Source organism: Ranitomeya variabilis, chromosome 1 (genome assembly GCF_051348905.1).
Source record: "Ranitomeya variabilis isolate aRanVar5 chromosome 1, aRanVar5.hap1, whole genome shotgun sequence".
Lineage (NCBI taxonomy): Eukaryota > Metazoa > Chordata > Amphibia > Anura > Dendrobatidae > Ranitomeya > Ranitomeya variabilis.
Window position 1 is genome coordinate 85,902,324 of NC_135232.1, and position 22,425 is coordinate 85,924,748.

Genomic DNA, 22,425 nt, shown 5'->3' on the forward strand with positions numbered 1-22,425 from the left:
CCCATGAATCATATATTATAACATCCCTCAGCTCGCCTGCACAACAACAGGCTCTGGAGCTTGAAATTCAAACCCTGTTATCAAAACGGGTTTTGGTCCCGGTTCCTGAAGGACAGGAAGGTAGGGGATTTTACTCTCCCTTATTCCTATTTTCCAAACCCGACGGTTCATTCAGGACAATCATAAACCTTAAAAAACTCAATTCCTTTATCGAAAACCATACATTTAAGATGGAATCCATTAGATCCACTATAAAACTCCTCTTTCCAAACTGTATGATGGGGGCATTGATTTAAAAGATGCTTATTATCATCTCCCTATCCATGACAGATACCAAAAATTCTTCAGGGTAGCAGTGACAATCAACGGCAAGATTCGTCATTTCCAGTACGCAGCCATGCCCTTCGGCCTTTCTACAGCGCCAAGGATCTTCACCAAGATAATGCTAGAGGTGATGGCCTATCTTCGCCAAAAAGAAACCTTAATTGTGCCCTACCTGGATGACTTTTTGGTCATAGGAAATTCAGTTACTCAATGTGCTGACCGCTTGGCTCACGCAATTTCCTCTCTACAGGATCTAGGGTGGATAATCAATACCAACAAATCCAGACTTACTCCACTTTCCTGTCAAGCATTCTTGGGTTTCCATCTAGATTCCATAACCCAAAAGTGTCTTCTGCCTCAGGTAAAGATACTTCTTATCAGACACAAAGTCCTAGCTGCAATAAATAGTCCACGTATATCCCTAAGACAAGCTATGTCGTTGCTGGGATCCCTTATTTCTTGTATACCTGCAGTAAAATGGGCTCAGTATCATACCCGAATGCTGCAACACCAGGTTTTACAGGAAGAAAGATGGCTATTTGGTTGCCTAAATGCAAAAATAAACTTGTCACAGGAGGTTTTAACTTCCTTAACGTGGTGGCTGGATTCAGACCATTTAATGAGTGGTGTTCCATGGGTAATAATGCCATCTCATACCATAACCACTGACGCCAGTCCTCATGGATGGGGCGCTCATATGGGAAATGATTTTTGCCAAGGGTCATGGGACATGGAAGAACACTACAACTCATCTAACCTTAAAGAACTAAATGCAGTAAAATACGCCTTATACCATTTTCTCCCACAGCTTCGGGGAAAAGACGTCAGAATCCTGTCCGACAACACCACCACAGTGGCGTATCTAAACAGGCAAGGAGGCACTCGATCAGAGACTCTGATGTCTTCTGCTGGACAAATCTTGAATCTAGCGGAAAGTCACCTGACATCCCTTACTGCGCTTCACATAAGAGGGGAAAGCAACCAGCAGGTAGACTTCTTAAGTCGACACACCTTGAGACAGGGGGAGTGGTGCCTAAACCATCATATCTTTCAGGACATAGTGTCCCTATGGGGTCGTCCTCAAATAGATCTCTTTGTCACGAGAAGAAACAAAAAAGTCCGAAGATTTGCCTCCTTATCTCCAGCGGATCATCCGGACATTCTGGATGCTCTCCAAGCCCCTTGGCAGTTCAGTCTGGCATACGCCTTTCCTCCGATCATATTACTACCACAGGTCATACGCAAAATCAGAGAAGAAGAAGCGAGAGTTATACTGATAGCTCCATTCTGGCCCAAGAGACCATGGTTCTCGTGGCTGCAAACCATGTCGGTCTCAGACCCTTGGGTCCTCCCCTCGACACCCAGTCTTCTCTTCCAGGGACCGTTTTTCCACCCTCAAGTGGACAATCTCCATCTGACGGCCTGGAATTTGAGAGGCAGATGCTAAAATTAAGGGGGTTCTCGGAGGGATTGATTGACACACTTCTGCAAAGTAGAAAACCTTCCACCACAAAAATTTATACAAGAATATGGAAGAAATTCCTACAATTCTATACATCTTCCAACACATCAGAAATTCCGATACAATCTATCCTGGAATTTCTTCAAAAAGGGAGAGAACTAGGTTTAACTGTAAACACCTTAAAGGTTCATGTTTCAGCACTAGGAGCCCTCTATGGCCATAACATTACGGGAGATAGATGGGTATCCCGATTTATCACAGCCTGCGAAAGAATAAATCCTGTTAACATACCTAGAATTCCACCCTGGGATCTAAATATAGTTTTACAAGCCCTAACAGACTCTCCATTTGAACCAATAGATTCAATACCCATCAAAAGCCTATCACTAAAAATGGCCTTCTTGGTAGCATTGACTTCAGCTAGGAGAATCAGTGACATCCAAGCACTCTCTATAGATCCACCTTTTTTGTTAACTTTTCAGGATAAGTTAATTCTTAAACCAGACCCTTCCTACCTTCCCAAAGTAGCAAAGAAATTCCATAGGTCACAAGAAATAATCTTGCCCACTTTCTTCAGTAATCCCTCCACTCCTGAAGAACAGAAGTACCACACTCTAGATGTTAAAAGAGTAGTGTTAAAGTACATTGAAAGGACCAGCAGCTGGCGACAGTGTAGGGCTCTGTTTATTTCCTTCCAGGGTCACAAAAAGGGTCATGGAGTAACAAAAAGCACCTTATCCCGGTGGATCAGAGAGTCTATCAGACTGGCTTATTCAGCGAGGAAAGAAAACCCTCCGGAAGGCATAACAGCGCACTCTACCAGAGCGATGGCATCCTCCTGGGCAGAGAGGGGAGACGTCCCAATTTAAACTATATGTAAGGCGGCAACTTGGTCAAATCCTTCTACATTCTATAACCACTATAGGCTTGACCTATCGTCAACTTCTGACCTAGACTTTGGCAGGACTGTCCTCAGCACGGTGGTCCCCCCCCTAGGTGATGGTCTCTGAAAGATCTCCAGTGGGGTGCTGTCGTGGCGAAGAGTAAAAAGCCGGATTACTCACCGGTAATGCTCTTTTAGTGAGTCCACGACAGCACCCTCTTACATCCCTCCCTAGATTAATATAGTGCATACTATTGAGTAAAAATTCTTTTAATCGTAAGCAAATAAGTTTGAAAAATGAAATAAATGATATTTGCCTAATACTGGCGGTCCTCCGGGTACTCTGAAATCAAAACTGAGGAGGAGAGGCGGACTGCCCCCTTTTATTTCTCTGTAGGTTTCCTGTTCCTGCGGGGCGGATCCCTCTCTCCAGTAGGGTGCTGTCGTGGACTCACTAAAAGAGCATTACCGGTGAGTAATCCGGCTTTTTTTTCCCATATGCTAATTTTGGTGGTTGGCGCCTCCTTGCCAAAGCCAAGCAGCTTCAGTGCACCACTCGGCTCCCTGAATTTGTAGACCCCCCGCCTGGTGACGGACAGTGCTGGCTTGCCATGAGCCAACACTGTCTCTGCACAAAGCCGGTGCCTGCGGTCTGTCACTGTCAGCGTTCCCAGATTGGAGCATGTGTGCACATCACAGGGGTGAGATATCGTGTACAGTGTAATGCTGTGAGTTGAACATTAAACAGACTTTTGCTTTGAACTTTGCGGGGTCACTGTCTCATCACTGCATAGGTTGCTACCGCTGCACTACACCCTCTTGTTTGTTATTGTCAGCAGCGTTGATGAGCTCAGCGGTTTTGTGCTGCGCGTGTCCTCAATTTGCGCAGAACCGCTGAGATCAGTTATTGGCTGCAAAGTTGTTGACGTGACCTCAGCATTGCATACAATAAAGGAAACCGGCAGCTGCTGCATAGCTCGGAGCCTGAGGACTTGCCTTTGTAGCATTTTAAATTCTATAAACACACACGTGTTACCCCCTATAATGTAATAATGTCCCCCATCCTGAACAAATGTCACCCACCCTGTTCCCCTTCCAGCAATAATGTCAAACAATCTGGCACCCTTCCTGTTATAATGGCCCCTATCCTGGGCCCCCTCTAGTAATAATGTCCCCCTTCCTAGCCCTTTCCAGTAATATATGTCCCCCTATTCTGGTGTAATGTCCCCACCCAGGCACCTTCCAGTAATATTTGGCCTCCATTGTTGGCCCCTTGCTGGTATAATGTCCCAGTTCTTAGACTCATCCTATAATAATGCTCTCCATTCTGCCGCTGTTCTCCAACACACTTAAGAGGAACCTGTCACCCCCAAAATCGAAGATGAGCTAAGCCCACCGGCATCTGGGGCTTATCTACAGCATTCTGTAATGCTGTAGATAAGCCCCCGATGTATCCTGAAAGATGAGAAAAAGAGGTTAGATTATACTCACCTGGGGGGGCGGTCCAGTCTGATGGGTGTCGTGGTCCAGGGCAGAGCAAAGTACTTCAGTGCTTAGGCGCTGCAGTACTTTGCTATGCCCTCAACAGGGCAGACAAAATACGCCTGCGCCGGAGCCACAATGTGAATACAAGAAGAGGACGTCATCATAAGAAGATGGGAGGCCCCGGACCAGAACCGCGACGCCCATCGGACCGGACCGCCCCTGGGTGAGTATAATATAACCTCTTTTTCTCATCTTTCAGGATACATTGGGGGCTTATCTACAGCATTACAGAATGCTGTAGATAAGCCCCTTATGCTGGTGGGCTTAGCTCATCTTCGATTTTGGGGGTGACAGATTCCCTTTAAATAAAAAAAGATTCTTCTTGCCGTCCCTGCTCCCATGACTTCTACAGCTAGCGCAGAGGCCCACAGCTGGCTTTGGCGTACCTGCTATGGGCGATGCATGACGTCATTGCTATGCGCCTCCTGTGACTGGAAAGCCAGTATCAGCTTCCGGCCTCTGATTGGTCGGTGGCATGTATTGCAGTACAGATCTCTGGGCCCAATACATTTCAGCTGAATGTGCGACCTCAGACACACATCCAGTTTAAATAGGAATTGGCGTCGATGGCACCCCTCCCGCACGAGTCTGGCCGCACCTTCTGCTACCGCGATTGTTACACCCCGGCTTATTACAGTATGTACACATGACCTTTTGTTCAAGTGGATTCCACCTAGAAAAAAGCTTTGCAAAAAATAAACATAATGCACAGTAATGTAAAGCTGACATTGCCGTGCGTGTATTCTGTTGCTTCTTTTAACTGCTTCGCAAACCATTGTTTCCAAAAATTTAGCGTGTTCATTGTTTGGGCAGCTTCCGAAAGCTGTAGCGTAAATTGGAGAGAAAAGATGCCTGCAGTGGAGTTGCTACAAAAACGACGGCACAACCACCAGCAAAGTCGCTTCAGGAAAAAGCCTTTGACTAAGAAAACCTTGGTGGATCTGTTGACCTCTTAAAGACACTGTGTGGAGGACATTCCCTAGAAGGTTTTGCAGGCTTATGCTATTCATGACCTAACCTCAGGATAGATAATTAATATCTTCTCAGAGGGGATACGACCTCCACCAATCAGCTGTTGTCCGCTTTGGTAGCGCCAGCATGTAAACAGTGAGTGGAGCTGGAAAAGTGCAGCGCCATACACTGTGTAGTGGCCATTCCTGGGTACTGCAGCTGACCTCCTACTGCCTACTTCCAATTTGATATTGATGATGCATCCTAAGGGCAGGTCATCAATTTGTTGATTGTTTGAAAACCTCTTTGTGAAGGAGGTGATATAGAGTTCTTGAAAATGATTTTTGTTAATAAAGAAAACTATTAAATAATAAAATACTTCTCAACTTTTTTAGCTTTTTCCTCCCAAGCAAATCCTTACAAGTGAATGTGGCAAAAAGCAGGAGAGCCTCCTGCCAAGTGCTGGCAGAGTAGGTCCCATTCAGATAATGGATATTGCTTTGGGGGCATCTGGGGACAACTCGAGACAAAAGGAACACAGTCAGCAAAGAAAGGCGGCAGAATGGTGAAAGCATTGCGAAATGCAAGGAGCTGGTGACAAAGGGAACAAATGTAATCTTGATAACACAGGAGGTAAGCCGCTTCTAACAATGGGGTGATATACAAATATCTCTATTCACTGCAAAAGTCAAAGCACTTTTTTCGGGAACATGATAATTCCTAAGCAGTGATGACTTGTTTTTGCGCTTTCCGTAAGCAGATTTTTTTTTTATTGTGTCATAATTTGGGCTTTGAACCTGAATAGTGGGAAGTAAGGTAAGCTTTGAAATGGCAAAACTTGCAGCTTGTGGGTCCCAATGCAAAATCACCAACAGGAAACCCAACTATCACAGGTCACTAATGGTATTGGTGTCCTCATATGGGCCAAAGGGCCTTTTCGGCCACAGGTGCGACTGCAACCACTGCAAATATTACAGTTACAACCTGACTTCTTCATATATAAAGGTGACTTTCAAGTTAGGGTACTGTCACACTAAACGATTTACCAACGATCACGACCAGCGATACGACCTGGCCGTGATCGTTGGTAAGTGGTTGTGTGGTCGCTGGGGAGCTGTCACACAGTCAGCTCTCCAGCGACCAACGATGCTGAAGTCCCCGGGTAACCAGGGTAAACATCGGGTTACTAAGCGCAGGGCCGCGCTTAGTAACCCGATGTTTACCGTGGTTACCAGCGTAAAAGTAAAAAAAAAAAAACAGTACATGCTCACATTCCAGTGTCTGTTCCCCGGCGTTCTGCTTCTCAGTACTGTGTCTGCCAGCCGGAAAGCACAGCGGTGACGTCACCGCTGTGCTCGCTTTCCGGCCGGCCGGCGCTCACAGTGCAGAGAAGCAGAACGCCGGGGGACAGACACCGGAATGTTAGTATGTACTGTTTGGTTTTTTTTTACTTTTACGCTGGTAACCACGGTAAACATCGGGTTACTAAGCGCAGCCCTGCGCTTAGTAACCCGATGTTTACCCTGGTTACAAGCGAACGCATCGCTGGATCGCTGTCACACACAACGATCCAGCGATGACAGCGGGAGTTCCAGCGACGAAATAAAGTTCCAAACGATCTGCTACGACGTACGATTCTCAGCGGGGTCCCTGATCGCTGCTGCGTGTCAGACACAGCGATATCGTATGGATATCGCTGGAACGTCACGGATCGTACCGTCGTAGCGATCAAAGTGCCAATGTGTGACAGTACCCTTACTGTTTAGCCCTTCTCTATTCCCCCTACCAGGAAAAGGGAAATTTGGCATCTACTAACACTTTAGACAATCTGAAAATATTGCACAGAATTGCACAATAATGATCAATATCACAAAAACAAATGTTAAATATTCATGGGCTCCAGTACTGTGGAATTTATTATAATTGTTAATTAACATTAAAGTGATCATCTGTTAAAGGGAACCTGTCACCCCCAAAATCGAAGGTGAGCTAAGCCCACCAGCATCAGGGGCTTATCTACAGCATTCTGTAATGCTGTAGATAAGACCCCTGATGTATCCTGAAAGATGAGAAAAAGAGGTTATATTATACTCACCCAGGGGTAGTCTGGTCCGATGGGCGTCACGGTCCGGGGCCTCCCATCTTCATAGAATGACGTCCTCTTCTTGTATTCACGCTGCGGCTCCGACACAGGCGTACTGATTTGCCCTGTTGAGGGCAGAGCAAAGTACTGCAGTGTGCAGGCACCGGGAAAGGTCAGAGAGGCCCGCGCCTGCGCACTGCAGTACTTTGCTCTGCCCTCAACAGGGCAAGTCAGTACGCCTGCGCCGGAGCCGCAGCGTGAAGACAAGAAGAGGTTGTCATCGTAAGAAGATGGAAGGCCCCGGACCGCGACGCCCATCGGACCGGACCGCCCCTGGGTGAGTATAATCTAACCTCTTTTTCTCATCTTTCAGGTTACATCGGGGGCTTATCTACAGCATTAGAGGGCACAATATGGGTAGACTGTCTGGCACTATTATTTTTTGCAAATATCAAAAGCTTGACCGTCACAAATAAACAGAAAACAGATGTGAACAGGTGCTTACTAAGAGTAGCCATCTCTATATATAACGAACAAGGTAGCACTCTGTATTGGCCAATTCATGTGAACCCGGCAGCCATAATAAGGCAATTCTCGTTGCTGGGAACCGGACTATTTGAATCCTCACTTGGGTTAAAGCCTACATTTATATGGGCTGTTGGGTACACATGAATTGGCCCGTTTATGTGCTAAGTATTCTCAATTTTTCTAATTTTCTAGAGCAGTAATATAATTCATATTTCATGTTTGCTCGCTATAGTGCTACAGAGTGCAACTTCATTTGTTGACTATTATTTTTGGGGCACCATCTGTTTTGCGCTATTAGTTTTAGGGCTTCTGATGGTCTAGAGTAATATTTGGAATGGCATTATTATTGCTAAAGTACAGAATTTATTGGACGGTGCCACAACTTAGAAGCAGTAATGGAGACAAATTGAGGTAGCAACAGGTTTAAAATTAGCAGGAAGTGAATTCTTGTAGTTTTGAAATTATCAGGGATGGTGATGGAAATTTGAGAAGTGGCTGGAAGATGTGAGAAGTAGCTGGAAGAAGTGGTCATGTCGATTCCGGGCCAGAAAGAAAGAATGGATAAAGGGAACGACTCCAACCTGAAAGGACGATACCGATGTTGCAATCAATCATCTCTATATTAAAGGAATTTCCTCCAGTCTTCTTCCTGTAGATAATGTCTGGCTATTGACTACCAACCATCCCTGCCTTTCTGCAGAGCCTCCAGTTTGCACCTCGCCTGTGACATGCATGCTGCTGCATCGGCACAGTCATGCGCCTCTCCTGTGCCTTACAGGCATAAGATTGATTTGATCTGGACATACAGTTAAGTCCATATATATTTGGACAGAGACAACACTCTTCTAATTTTGGTTATAGACATTACCACAATTAATTTTAAACAAAACAATTCAGATGCAGTTGAAGTTCAGACTTTCAGCTTTCATTTGAGGGTATCCACATTAAAATTGGATGAAGGGTTTAGGAGTTTCAGCTCCTTAACATGTGCCACCCTGTTTTTAAAGGGACCAAAAGTAATTGGACAATTGACTTCCAGGCTATTTCATGGACAGGTGTGGGCAATCCCTTCGTTATGTCATTCTCAATTAAGCAGATAAAAGGCCTGGAGTTGATTTGAGGTGTAGTGCTTGCATTTGGAAGGTTTTGCTGTGAATTGAACATGCGGTCAAAGGAGCTCTCCATGCAGGTGAAACAAGCCATCCATAAGCTGCGAAAACAGAAAAAACCCATCTGAGAAATTGCTACAATATTAGTTGTACAGTTTGGTACATCCTGAGACAGAAAGAAAGCACTGGTGAACTCATCAATGCAAAAACACCTGGGCGCCCACGGAAGACAACAGTGGTGGATGATCTCCATGGTGAAGAGAAACCCCTTCACAACAGCCAACCAAGTGAACAACACTCTCCAGGAGGTCAGCGTATCAATATCCAAATCTACCATAAAGAGAAGACTGCATGAAAGGAAATACAGAGGGTTCACTGCACGGTGCAAGCCACTCATAAGCATCAAGACTAAAAAGGCTAGACTGGACTGTGCTAAAAAGCATCTAAAAAAGCCAGCACAGTTCTGGAAGAACATTCTTTGGACAGATGAAACCAAGATCAACCTCTACCAGAATGATTGAAAGAAAAAAGTATGGGGAAGGCGTGGTACAGCTCATGATCCAAAGCATACCACATCATCTGTAAAACACGGCGGAGGCAGTGTGATGGCTTGGGCATGCATGGCTGCCAGTGGCACTGGGTCACTAGTGTTTATTGATGATGTGACACAGGACAGAAGCAGCCGAATGAATTCTGAGGTATTCAGACCCATACTGTATGCTCAGATCCAGCCAAATGCAGCCAAACTGATTGGTCGTCGTTTCATACTACAGATGGACAATGGCCCAAAACATAAAGCCAAAGCAACCCAGGAGTTTATTAAAGCAAAGAAGTGGAATATTCTTGAATGGCCAAGTCAGTCACTTGATCTCAACCCAATTGAGCATGCATTTCACTTGTTAAAGACTAAACTTCAGACAGAAAGGCCCACAAACAAACAGCAACTGAAAACCACCGCAGTGAAGGCCTGGCAGAGCATCAAAAAGGAGGAAACACAGCGTCTGGTGATGTCCATGAGTTCAAGACTTCAGGCAGTCATTGCCAACAAAGGGTTTTCAACCAAGTACTAAAAAATGAACATTTTATTTAAAATTATTGAATCTGTCCAATTACTTTTGGTCCCTTTAAAAACAGGGTGGCACATGTAAAGGAGCTGAAACTCCTAAACCCTTCATCCAATTTTAATGTGGATACCCTCAAATGAAAGCTGAAAGTCTGAACTTCAACTGCATCTGAATTGTTTTGTGTAAAATTCATTGTGGTAATGTCTATAACCAAAATTAGAAAAATGTTGTCTCTGTCTAAATATATCTGGACGTAACTGTATCTCCCTATAAATTGCTAGTGCAAGATATTATAGGGCACAAAGTTACCAAAAAATGCCTGCAGGCAGCAACCTGTACATTCAAGGTAAATTATTCTGATCTAAGAAATTATTTGCAAGTGACACAAGAAAAAGAGAAGAATCTTCTTATAATGTAGACTAGTTAAAAAAATGTCAGTAAAACTATTGTTTAGTAAGAAAAACTTCCAGGAACTGCAGATTTAACAATGTATCAAAAAATGCAGAACATCATTTTGTGGTGGAATAAAAGCAATGGAGCGGTAAATCTAAGGCTCACATCACTAAAGGCTCACATCACTAATTGCACCAATCCGAGGTCAGAGGAAATGTGTATATTTTGCTAATATTAAATTACATCATAATTAATGATAAAATGCAGTTGGAAGCGCAGGCATGCCAGGACCAGAATAAAGGGAAATGCTGCCTCCTGGTGGACACAAATAAATGCACAAAATCAAAGCAGCTGATCTATTCACTATATTTTGCTGTTGATGTTTTTTTTTTAAAACATCAAAATAAATTATGCTTAGAAATAGAAAAACAATTCTTAGAATTTGAAACCAAAGTTACAAAAGTCATAACCAAAAGGGCAAAAACAGGAATAAAATTATATAATTTTCTATTTTTTGGTCCATTGTTTATTTTTTCTTTTCACTAGCCTTATCTCTAACTCCACTTTTGTATATAATCCCTCTTTAAAGTAGACATTTTATTATTATTCCTTACTCTGTACGCCGCATACCATTAAACAGAATAAAAAATGGTTTCCTATAGTCCCGTTACAGCATTGGGAGCAGAGAAGTAGGAGACTTCTACCACCTAGTGTTTGGAAATTGGTATTACAAGTGAGCATTTATACTTTACATTCAAATCATTTATACAGCAACACTGATTAAATTCTTGAAGTTTTTAGAGTCCATTTTCTTGCACACATATATTAGGGAAAACCATGAAATACAAGTCCTGTGAATGTACTCTATGGTGTATGTGTAATATTATTAAAGGAAAATATACACCTAAAAGAACATAAACATGGATTAATACAGGTGCAATGAATACAGGTATTGAGTGTAGAGTAGGAGGGCTTCGTAAAGATAAACTAACAGGTCTGTGAGAGCCAGAATTGTTGCCGGTTGGTAGGTGATCAAACACTTATTTCATGCTATAAAATTCAAATTAATTATGTAAAAGTTATACAATGTGATATTTGGTTTTTATTATTAGATTCTGTCTCTCACAGATGAAGTGTACGTACGATAAAAATTACAGACCTCAATTATTTGTAGGTGGGAATACTTGCAAAATTGGCAGAGTATCAAATACTTATTTTCCCCACTATATATGTGCACACTGTGGTATTGTATATATTGAATATTACAATATGGTTAATCCATCAGGGGTGTTGGCAAGAGACCAAGAGTCATGCAATGTGCCCCGATTAGCCCGGGAGGAGATGCAGTTGGACTGATCTGACTAGCTACATCCACGACACACGTTTTGGTGCACCATCTCCCATTGGCCCAGACTACCTTTTTATACCTGTCCTTCCTAGATGACCCCCTGATGATGGTATGCCGAAACGCGCGTCGGGGTGGGCGCCTATATGGATGCTGCTACTCACATCAGTCCGGATACATCTCTTCCCAATCTAATCTGAGTACATTGGTCTCTTGCTGATACCCTATTGAATTAGCTATATTGTAATTATGACCTGGATCTATTTTATACCTGCAATTATCCAGATCTACTGGGTTGCACACCACTGACATACTGCATTCTGTTGTACGTACAACCTCTTATAATCTACTGTTGAAATCTACAGCAGTTTTAATTAAAAAGGAACCAATCATCCCTTGTAAAAGTGTTAAACAGTCATTTACTCTGGGTAATCATCTGCTGGGCGACGTCTTCCGCCTCCGTATGATTGAAAGATTTCTCCCTATATGAATATAGGGAAAGACCTGTCAATCAAGGTGATCGTCCAGTCATTCATAGTTTTTGGCAATGAGGGATCCAGTTACCTTTGCAGCATAATAGCAATAGAAAAGCAAAGTTTTTCCCTTGAAAAACACATTTTAAATACTAATGTAGCACAGTCTAAAGTGGCTGCACCCTGATGCAAAAGCTTTATATTGGGGCATCACTCAGCATTTATTATTATTATTATTATTTATTTATATAGCACCATTAATTCCACCATTTATCATATGATGACATCACTGGGTACAGGACCTCCATAGAGTGAGTACATCATTGGGTAACTAGTTATGTCTGAGGCTGTAGGGAGTGAAGATGGTGGCATCTGGTGTGGGAGATGGCCCATGCCCCAGTGTTATAAAAGGCACATGGCAGTTTGGAGTTCTTGTGACAGATTTTCAACTGGGCCCCCCAATTGTCAGGACTCTGAACATTTTTTATTACCTTTTTGTGCATTACTGCCCTTTTCCAAGATGGCGTCTTTGGTCTCATGTGCACTGTGTCTTCCTGCTATAAAACTCCACCCCAGCCTTCAGTCTGTGCTAGAGTATCCTGCCTTGCATCCAACTCCTGACCTCTGGTGACTCCCTGGCTATATACCTGCTCCTGTGAACGTGTGGTGATCCTGCTACTCTGCTCTGAGTTCCTGCTGCATACACCAGTTCCAGTAATCCTCCTTCATCTGGTGCTCGTGTTTGCTTCCATCTGCATTTGCTGGACATGTAAGCTGTTTCTGCTCTGCAAGAACCTGAGACTATTACCCAGACCTGGAAAACTGGAGAGAAGGGTCTGCTACATCCTTGTGATTTCTTTTCCCGTAGACTAACCTCATCAGAGAAGAATTACGACGTGGGAGACAAGGAATTGCTGGCTATTATTGCGGCTTTCAAGGAATAGAGGCATCATCTGCAAGGAGCTGCACATTAGATCATAGTGCTAACTGACCATCGCAATTTAGAGTTCCTTAGATCCGCTAGATGTCTTTCTCCTCGTCAGGCTCGTTGGAACTTATTTTTAAATCAATGTAACTTTGTTATCTCGTACCGTCCAGGTTCTCGTAATGGGAAGGCTGATGCTTTATCCCGAATCCATGCTGCGGATTACGAACCTGGAGCCCCGTCCAAGACCATTCTATCTGATGCCAATTTCATCGGAGTTATTCACGATCAGTACTTGTGGAGGGAGTGCAGGGAGGCCCATGACGGTGATGTATATCTGGCCAACCCACCTGTGGATATTAATCTTGTCTTTAAGGGTGGCATGTGGTTCAGAGATCGACATATCTACGTACCTAAGGTCATCCGTCTGCAGATCCTCAAGTTGGTACATGACTCCAAGTTGGCTGGTCACAGGGGGTACAGAAGATACAAGAGTTCCTGAGCCGATTCTTCTGGTGGCCAACTTGCCTGAAGGATACCAAGGACTATGTTCTCTCTTGCGAGGAGTCTTGTAAGGAGCACATACCTCATGTGGCACCTATGGGTCTTCTACAACCATTACCTGTTCTGTCCCGCCCTTGGGGGTCTATATCAATGGACTTTATTGTGGAGCTGCCTACATCGGGGGGCATGAATACAATCATGGTGGTAGTTGATCGCCTGACTAAAGCTGCTCATTTTGTTCCGTGCACCGGCCTCCCCTCAGCTAAAGATACAGTGAACTTGGTTATACAGAATGTCTTTCGGTTGCATGGGGTTCCAGATGAGATCATCTCTGACCGTGGAGTGCAGTTCACTTCAAGATTCTGGAAGGGGTTTTGCTCTGCACTCAATATTAATTTCTGTCTCTCTTCCGCTTACCATCCCCAGACAAATGGTCAGACTGAGCATACCAACCAGACGTTGGAACAATATCTAAGATGCTATGCCAGCCATCTCCAGGATGATTGGTTGGAGTTGCTGCCGTTAGCCGAATTTTCATATAACAATTCTCAGAGCGCCTCCACTAAATTTACACCTTTCTTTGCCAATCTGGGTTATCATCCGTGTATCTTACCTAGGTCTCCAATTAATTCTCCGTTTCTGGCAGTGGAGGAAAGGCTGACTGTGATGAGGCAAAATCTAGAGGTTCTGAAGGAATCCCTGACCACAGCTCAAGAACGTTATAAGAGATCGGCTGATAGATTCCGTAAACCTGCACCCATGTTCAAGGTAGGAGATTCCGTGTGGTTATCAACTAAGAATCTGAAGTTAAACGTTCCTTCACAAAAACTTGGACAGAAATTCATTGGCCCTTTCAAGATGAACGGTATTGTGAGCTCTGTGGCCTGCCGGCTGAAGCTGCCTAGGACTATGAAGGTACACCCAGTTTTTCATGTATCTTTACTAAAGCCTGTATCTCCTAATACCTTCCAGGGACTGTTGTGCCACCTCCGCAGCCTGTGGTGATTGATGTGCAAGAACAATTTGTGGTGGAGGAAATTGTTGATTCCAGGATTTGCAGGAATCGGCTCCAATATCTGATAAGATGGCAGGGATATCCCCCTGAGGAAGACTCTTGGGAACCTGTGGAAAACATGCCCAACAGAAGATTTCTCGTTTTCATCAGAGATTCCCTGAGAAACCAGGTCCAGGATCGTCCTGAGGCCGCTTCTAAGGAGGGAGTAATGTCAGGACTCTGAACATTTTTTATTACCTTTTTGTGCATTACTGCCTTTTTCCGAGATGGCATCTTTGGTCTCATGTGCACTGTGTCTTCCTGCTATAAAACTCCACTCCAGCCTTCAGTCTGTGCTAGAGTATTCTGCCTTGCATCCAGCTCCTGACCTCTGGTGACTCCCTGGCTATACACCTGCTCCTGTGAACCTGTGTGGTGATCCTGCTGCATACACCAGTTCCAGTAATCCTCCTTCATCTGGTGCTCGTGTTTACTTCCATCTGCATTTGCCGGACATGTAAGCTGTTTCTGCTCTGCAAGAACCTGAGACTATTACCCAGACCTCCCTGGTTGAGCTAAGATATTATTTGAACTGCCTTATAAGCTTATCTATCTGTGTTTTGGACTAAGCAAGGACTTATTTCATGTCAAGTATCCTCAAGAATAATTGTGCTTCATAGACTTTCTGCGTGATTGCATTTTCCTCTGAAGTTTCCTATAGACTGCTGAGCTGCATTTGATATTTTCACCAAGTGTTGTGGACTTGAGTTTCTCTCTGCACCTGTTTGAATCACCGTGTGATAATATAGACTTTACCACTTATAAAACTGTGTCCTGTAGTTGTCTTGTTCCACGCAAAGAGTCTCCTGAGTTATCCCCTATAATTATTACACCAATATATAATTATTCCTCTATACTATCTACTGGTCTATTATGCAGTTTTGAGGTCTGGGGTCTTCCAGGGGCACATTCTCTGTATGCCCTATATCTACAAGACTAAACCGTTGTCCGATAATCAATGAAACAGAAATTTTTTTTTGTCATTTTAACCCGTGTAAGAGAGTGAGGATAAAGGGAGTTGGAGAGCGACCCAAAAACAGGTTTCAAAAGGACCTGGACCAAACCCATCTGAGGCCAACTCCAAAGGAAGCCCTCACAGCAGGGAAGTGTCGTTGGGGTCCTGCACAAAGTAGGTGACCAGCTGAAAATAGACAAGTGGTCTGTCTCAAGAAAACTGGATTACAGAAAGGACTTGATGGAGCTTAGTGAGAGCCAGCGTGCTGACGACGGTCCTCAGTAAAGCGATGATTTGGGTTAGGCCAAGTTCATACGTTCAGTATTTGGTCAGTATTTTCCATCAGTACGTGTAAGCCAAACCAGGAGTGGAACAAATAGAGGAAAAGTATAACAGAAACATATGCACCACTTCTGTATTTATCACCCGCTCCTGAGTTTAGCTACAAATACTGATGTAAAATACTGACCAAATACTGAATGTGTGAACGTGACCTTATAGTTAGCTTTCAAGAAGCAAGGTCATGCCCTGTTTGTGGGTTAGGCTGTTTTTGGTTAGGTGGTTATCCAGGACAATTTTTATTTTCTCATGGGGCTAATTTTCTGCTGTGACTAGCCCAGAGCGTTCACAGACCACTCCTGTCATTGATTCTGCTGCTTCATGTGAACAGAGCAGTTCTTCCTCTTCCATTTTGCTTTGTCGATGAAGCGTGACTACAAGGGTAATGCTGGCTCCCCGCAGTAAGGCAGCAGGGAACCGGCTGTCAATCAGAATAACATCAGCAGTCATGCCCCATCAACCAAGAAGAGAAGTAGCTGCTCTACTGATGAGATGTCACTGAATGCTACACAACTCCCGGCAGAAGCGGTCCGTTACTGCTCTGAGTCAGCAGAGATCGGCGCCGGGCACAACAGGCAGTTAGTTACCAACTACCTGCCTGTAAGTTCTTAGGCCCATAAGAGAAAAATTAAATAGTATTCGATAACCCCTTTTGAAGACTAAGAAAAAACATATATTTTGGATTGCCATTAGTCTATTTTGCAATTGGCACCCAAAACAGCTCGGCAATCCAAGAAGCTGCCATCTTTAATGCTAATTTGCCCCAAATTATCACAATGTTTATGATTTAATCCTACTGCGTGACCCCAACTCCATAATTACTGAACAATAAAGTGCCAGTCATAGCCCTGCTCCTTCTGAAAATGTCTAGCTGATGTTCTGGTGGGCCCAATAATAGTGGAATGAACTACACGCTGGTTGACTCGTGTAATTTATTAGCACGCCATGGTTGATTTGTGGCTTATGGAAAAATGTTGTCAACTTTCCAGTCCACTTTCAAATTGTCAAGAACATTTATTATGGATTGTGGTTAATTACACAGATCTAGATCTTACTGATGGATACAGGATAGGAGCGAATTCCTCATCTTATCTGCTTCTTAAACAAGTGACGAATAAAGTACATAGTCCAAAGAGATAGTAAAATGTACTTACCTAAAACAAAAAGAAAAAAAATATATTAGAAATTCAGCATCTGACACAGCACTGTCTTATGAAATGAATGTAATTTGTTCTATCCTCCTATGAAGAAAAGGAAGAATTTGTAAGAGCAACCGCTATTAAAGGTCACTGACGGAGACCAGAAAATCTCTGCTTGTGGCATTTTAACACTCGCCAGGAAAATGTGATATGATTAACAGATGACTGTGCGGAATCCAAATCTGCACTTCTGTCTGGACGAACGTACTTACATAACATCCAGCATGTACACAAATAAATATAACGTTACACTGCCGCCATTACATAGTGCTCACATCTAAAATAAAAAATCTAGGAAAGAGAATGTAAATAGCTTTTATTAGGCCACGTTCACACGTTCAGTATTTTACATCAGTATTTGTAAGCCAAAACCAGGAAAGGAACAATCAGAGGAAAAGTATAATAGAAACATATGCACCACTTCTGTATTTATCACCCACTCCTGGCTTAGGCTTACAAATACTGATGTAAAATACTGATCAAATACTGAACATGTGAACGTATCCTTAAATTTATACTGCTTTGCTTACAAAGGAAATCTGTAAGCAAGTTTTTTTTTTTTTATGTAATGTGACAGCGGCATGATGTAGGGGCTGAGCCCCTGATTCCAGCGATGCATCGCTTAGTTTATTGAGTGCAGCAGTTGTGACAGAATCACAGTTTTCTCTGCTGAAGATGTAGCAGTGCTCAGAATGCTGAGCTCCGTATAACCCCTCCCCCACCAGTGATTTGGCAGCTTTGTGTGTACACTGTATATTGATAGAGAGCTGCTAATCAGTGCTGGACCAGCAGGCACAAGGCAGCTATAAAGATCGTGATAATCTCCTGCTGATTAAACGCTGAATCTGTTGAAACAGAAACACACAGCCTAGTAAGTGATATATCTCTGGAATCAGGGTCTCGGCTCCTTTCTCATGCTGCTCTCAGAACGCATAGTTAAAACCTGCTAAAATATTCCTTTTACGCAGAGCTGTGTGTCCTAGTGATGAGCAAATCAGTCGAAATTGGAATTTGTGAAAAAATTATTTTATTAAAAATTACAATTTAAAAAAATTTGGCCAGGAAATTGGATTCACACCAAATTTATTCAATGTGAAACTAATCTCTTATTATGTGCTGTGAACTATTAAAAGTCCAGAGCATAATAAACGAAGGGTGAAAAAAAAATATTAATACTCTAATACACTCATCGTTCCAACCTTTACCTTGTCCATGCAACTCCCTGCTTGGTCGTTTTTAGTCCAGTATTCATCCACAGAACACTGGTAGAGATGAGAGAGACATTTTCCAGCTAAAAAGTTTGGGTCTCCATTGTTTTCAATGGGGTTTAACTTCAAGTTTGGGTGCAGTTCTGGTACCTGAAAAGAACTTTGTAATAAAGTTCGAGTACTAGAACCCAAAATTCCACAGGTCCGCTCCTCCCTAGACATAGTACCCGTGGTGCTGTGAAGAAAACAGGCAGCCTGTGAGCATGAAGCCTGGATCGGGACGACCAAGTGAGAAGCTGCGTGGACAAGAAGAAGAAGGAGTAGAGGTGCAAATTAATATATTTAAATTGATTCAATCCCATCCTGCCCCTTTTGAATACAACAGATAGGCCATGTGCACACATTGAGTATTTGGTGAGTTTTTTACCCCAGCATTTGTAAGCCAAAACCAGGAGTGGAACGGTCAGAGCAAAAGCATAATAGAAACATAGAATCTGTAATAAATACTGTAGTGCAGCGGAGTACTTGAAAACAGAAAACAAATGGTATCCTCCGGATCGCAGCCGGGAATCATGACAGTCCGTACACGGGAACGGTTCCCGTGGGCGAATGCACCACCGTGCTATGCTGAGGGGTGCCAGGCCTTTTGGCTTCACTTGGCTCTGTGTTACTTCACACTGGCTGAGCTTTGCAGAGCCACCAGCTCTGCAAGTTTGCAAACCAAGACTGACACACCCCAACCTTTTGCTGCAGGGTTTTTTAAATGGAATCTGTGGCCATGGGCCACTTGTAAGATCCGGCCTGGAGGGAGCGAACTGCCCCACTACCATCCTGTAGTTCGATCCAAAAATAAAAGCCCATGCCGGGTATTCTTAAATTTGCCTTCGGCAAATAGCTTTCCAAAGACTAAACTTACTTTTATTTTGCACTGCAATCACAGCTATGCCTGTGACTGCAATGCACTCCAGCGGCCTCAATACGCTTCTATGTGCATCCGATGGGACATTTAGCGACCCTCGCATATAACAACTGTCACTGCCTCACAATACCAACTAAAAAAAAAGATACTGCACTTCTGAGGGGTGGAGGGCATGAAACATGTCAGACAAGGTACATAAAAGAAGCATGGGGTCTAGAGACACATGGCACCCACCCTCCAGGTGCAGGGCTCCTTCCTCCACATGCAATGCAAAAACGAGGTTTGAAATCAAAGGATCATGTTAAGGATGGGTGGGATTGAAGTGGGATGGTGGTGGTAACCTAAACAAAAAAATGTCACCAAAGGGTAATCTTTTCTGGTCATTTTACAGAGCCGGTAACATGAGCCATATTTCTTATAGACATCAAAAATGTGTCTTCCTGACTCCTACTCATTTTCGATCTGCAACTTGAGCGTACGTTGTTTAAAAGAAAAAAAGAAGAAAAATCAGACACATGAGATTGTCCAGCGCTGCACACATGCTGCTAAGTCAATAATCACAAATAATGAAACCTTTCAAAAAACCAATTAGTGTGCAACCAAGCAGTTACACATCTCTGATGTTTTTTTTTTTAAAGAAGTTGATGCTTATGATGTCTTTTAACAAATCCTATATTTCCTCCTATATGGGCAATTTCTGCAAAGACTGAAATACCTCCACCCTTAATACACGTAGTCATAAGCCAACCATAGTGAAAAATGACTTACAAGTAGAGCGTGGTCTTGTCATACTGCTTATTCATATGCACTAACATAATGTATGACCACCACACATTTGGTATAATGATATGTTCCTTCAATTACGCAAGGTATGTTCCTCAAGATGACGGTTTTAAAACCCAAGTTCTCCTAACATAGAAATGTATGTACAGTACGTATTCAGTTGGATAAGGTCATATCATCAGTGATTTATGTAGAACTCTCTTGACGCCTTCTATTAGAGGGCATCGAAGTGCGATAACAATGGTGGGAAGCTTTTCTTGACCTGACAAACTGCTGACAGCAAAGCCCTCAACTGAGACAGGTCCATCTGTGATTCTAAATGAGGTATGTGCTTCCAGACTATTTATTATTCTTTATGGATAAAATTATTGGGACACTTGCACACTAAACCTACATAGACTTTTGCGGCATCCCATTCTACATTTATGGACATGAATGTACTGTAAAATTGGTCTTCCCTTTGTCGCTAAAGCAGCTTCCACTCTTGGGTGGGTGTCTGTGGGAATTTTCGCCCATTCATCTAGAAGGACGTTTTGTAGTCAGACATTGATGTTGGATGTCGGAGGAAAGGGTAGGGCTCACCACAATCTATGGTCAAGTTCAACCCATATGTGTTCAATGAGGCTGAGGTCAGGGAAGTCAGTCAAATTCTTTTACGCCAAACTCGCCCAACTATGTCTTTATGGACCTTGCTTTTTGTTCGGGCACAGCCATGCTGGAACAGAAAAGGGCCTTCTACAAACTGTTCCCACAAAGTCAAAAGCTAAAATTGTCCAAAATGTTTAGGTGTACTGAAATATTAAGATTTCCCTTCACTGGAACTAAGGAGTATCGGCTGACCCTTAAAAAACAAGCCCATAGCATAATCCCTCCTCCACAAAACCCTGCAATGAGCACATTGCAGTCAGGTGGGTAATGTTCTCATAGCATTTGGCACAGACTCATTGATTAGTTGCCAGATAGAGAAGTGTGATCCATCACTACATAGAACATGTTTCTACTGCTTCAGATTCCAGTGGTGGCGGCTTTACACCACTCCATCCAACTCTTGGCATTGTGCTTGGTGATGTAAGGCAGCTGTTTAGCCATAAAGCTCCTGGCGGGGATACAGTTTTTTGTTTTGCTGTTAATATCATAGAAGGTTTGGACTTTCCAGTTATGGAGCCAGCCGATCATTGGTGACTCTTACTGTATGCTCTCTCCTCCACAGCTCTCAGTGACCCCCTCACTGTAATTTTATATGGTCTCCACTTCCCACTTAAGATGGAGTTTTCATTACGTGACTTCTTACAACAATAGCGTTTTATTACAGAACCATGCTCATAATAGTGAGCTCTTCAGAATGTGCCATATTCTAGCTAATATCTGTAATGGCAGAATGCATGGCGAGGGGCTGGATTTTATACACCTTGGGTAATGAGACTGAATCAAAAACCTGAATCCAATACCTGTGCCAATAAAGTGTATTACCAAATTCACCACCTACTGCAGGGTGTATATAGTAGTGGCAGGAGATTGTGTAGAAGATGAGAGGATGATTCAGGAGACCAAGATCTGCCCAAGAGATTCACAAATGTGGTCCTGACTTTGGGTCAGTAAATGTCAAAGTCTGTGACCCAAATAATCCCACAGTAAATGTCTTTTTTTGATAAATTTTATTATTTTAATTTACTTTAGAGTTTATTAAATCTATTTGAAGCCATTCGCTACACACTTCAGTACTCACTATAGAATACAACTCACTTTCTTCCATGCTCCTCACGCTCAGGAATACTGCACATATTATATCCTCAGATGACACTTTGCCCTCCTTTCATGCACCGTGATATCAATTCTGAATCTATATCTCACAGCACCTCCTTTCTCAGGTCTTCACCTGACAAGACTTTGCCCTTAGTTCCTATCCTGAGTTTCTACATAATAATGGAGCATCCTAATTTGACCTCTGAAGACTTTGTCCTCAAACACCTTTACCACCTGTCCTCTGGTGGCACCTGCACTCGGCAGATCATTGCTGTGCATAATTATCCTCCTGGAGTGCACAGCGCACGGCAGATTTACAGATACAATATTCAGAATCTAGTATAACATTTTTGGTGAAAGCTTTCAACATTTGCATTGCGTCCTTGCTCTGTATCTTCCTCTGCCGCTACCCTCAATATTGTTCCTGCTACCGTCCTTGATATCATGGCTGCTATGCTTATATGTCGTCTTTTTAGCCAAGATTTTTTTTCCTTCAAATCATGCCAAACAATGTGATGCATGATTGGACTCCAACATACATGTGGGCAGACTACATTCATGGGGGCAACTTCCAGGCCCATTGCAGCACGTGCACATAGTGCCTTTTACATGTGGGCAAACACACATTAATTTTCC

At 43.2% G+C, this 22,425-nt stretch overlaps 1 protein-coding gene across 4 annotated transcripts in view; it reads right to left on the minus strand.

Moving 5' to 3' along the window:
- The window catches only part of PDE4D (phosphodiesterase 4D), a 1,072,650-nt gene that overhangs the window by 467,177 nt on the left and 583,048 nt on the right, over positions 1–22,425 (minus strand). The window contains exon 1 of one of the 4 annotated variants that reach the window (XM_077285828.1): positions 16,993–17,099. The exons of the other annotated variants lie outside the window; for them this stretch is intronic. Coding sequence (XP_077141943.1) covers positions 16,993–17,024 — 32 coding nt within the window. The 5' untranslated portion in view covers positions 17,025–17,099. Of the gene's footprint in view, positions 1–16,992; positions 17,100–22,425 lie in introns of those variants that run through there. 4 annotated transcript variants of the gene reach the window in all.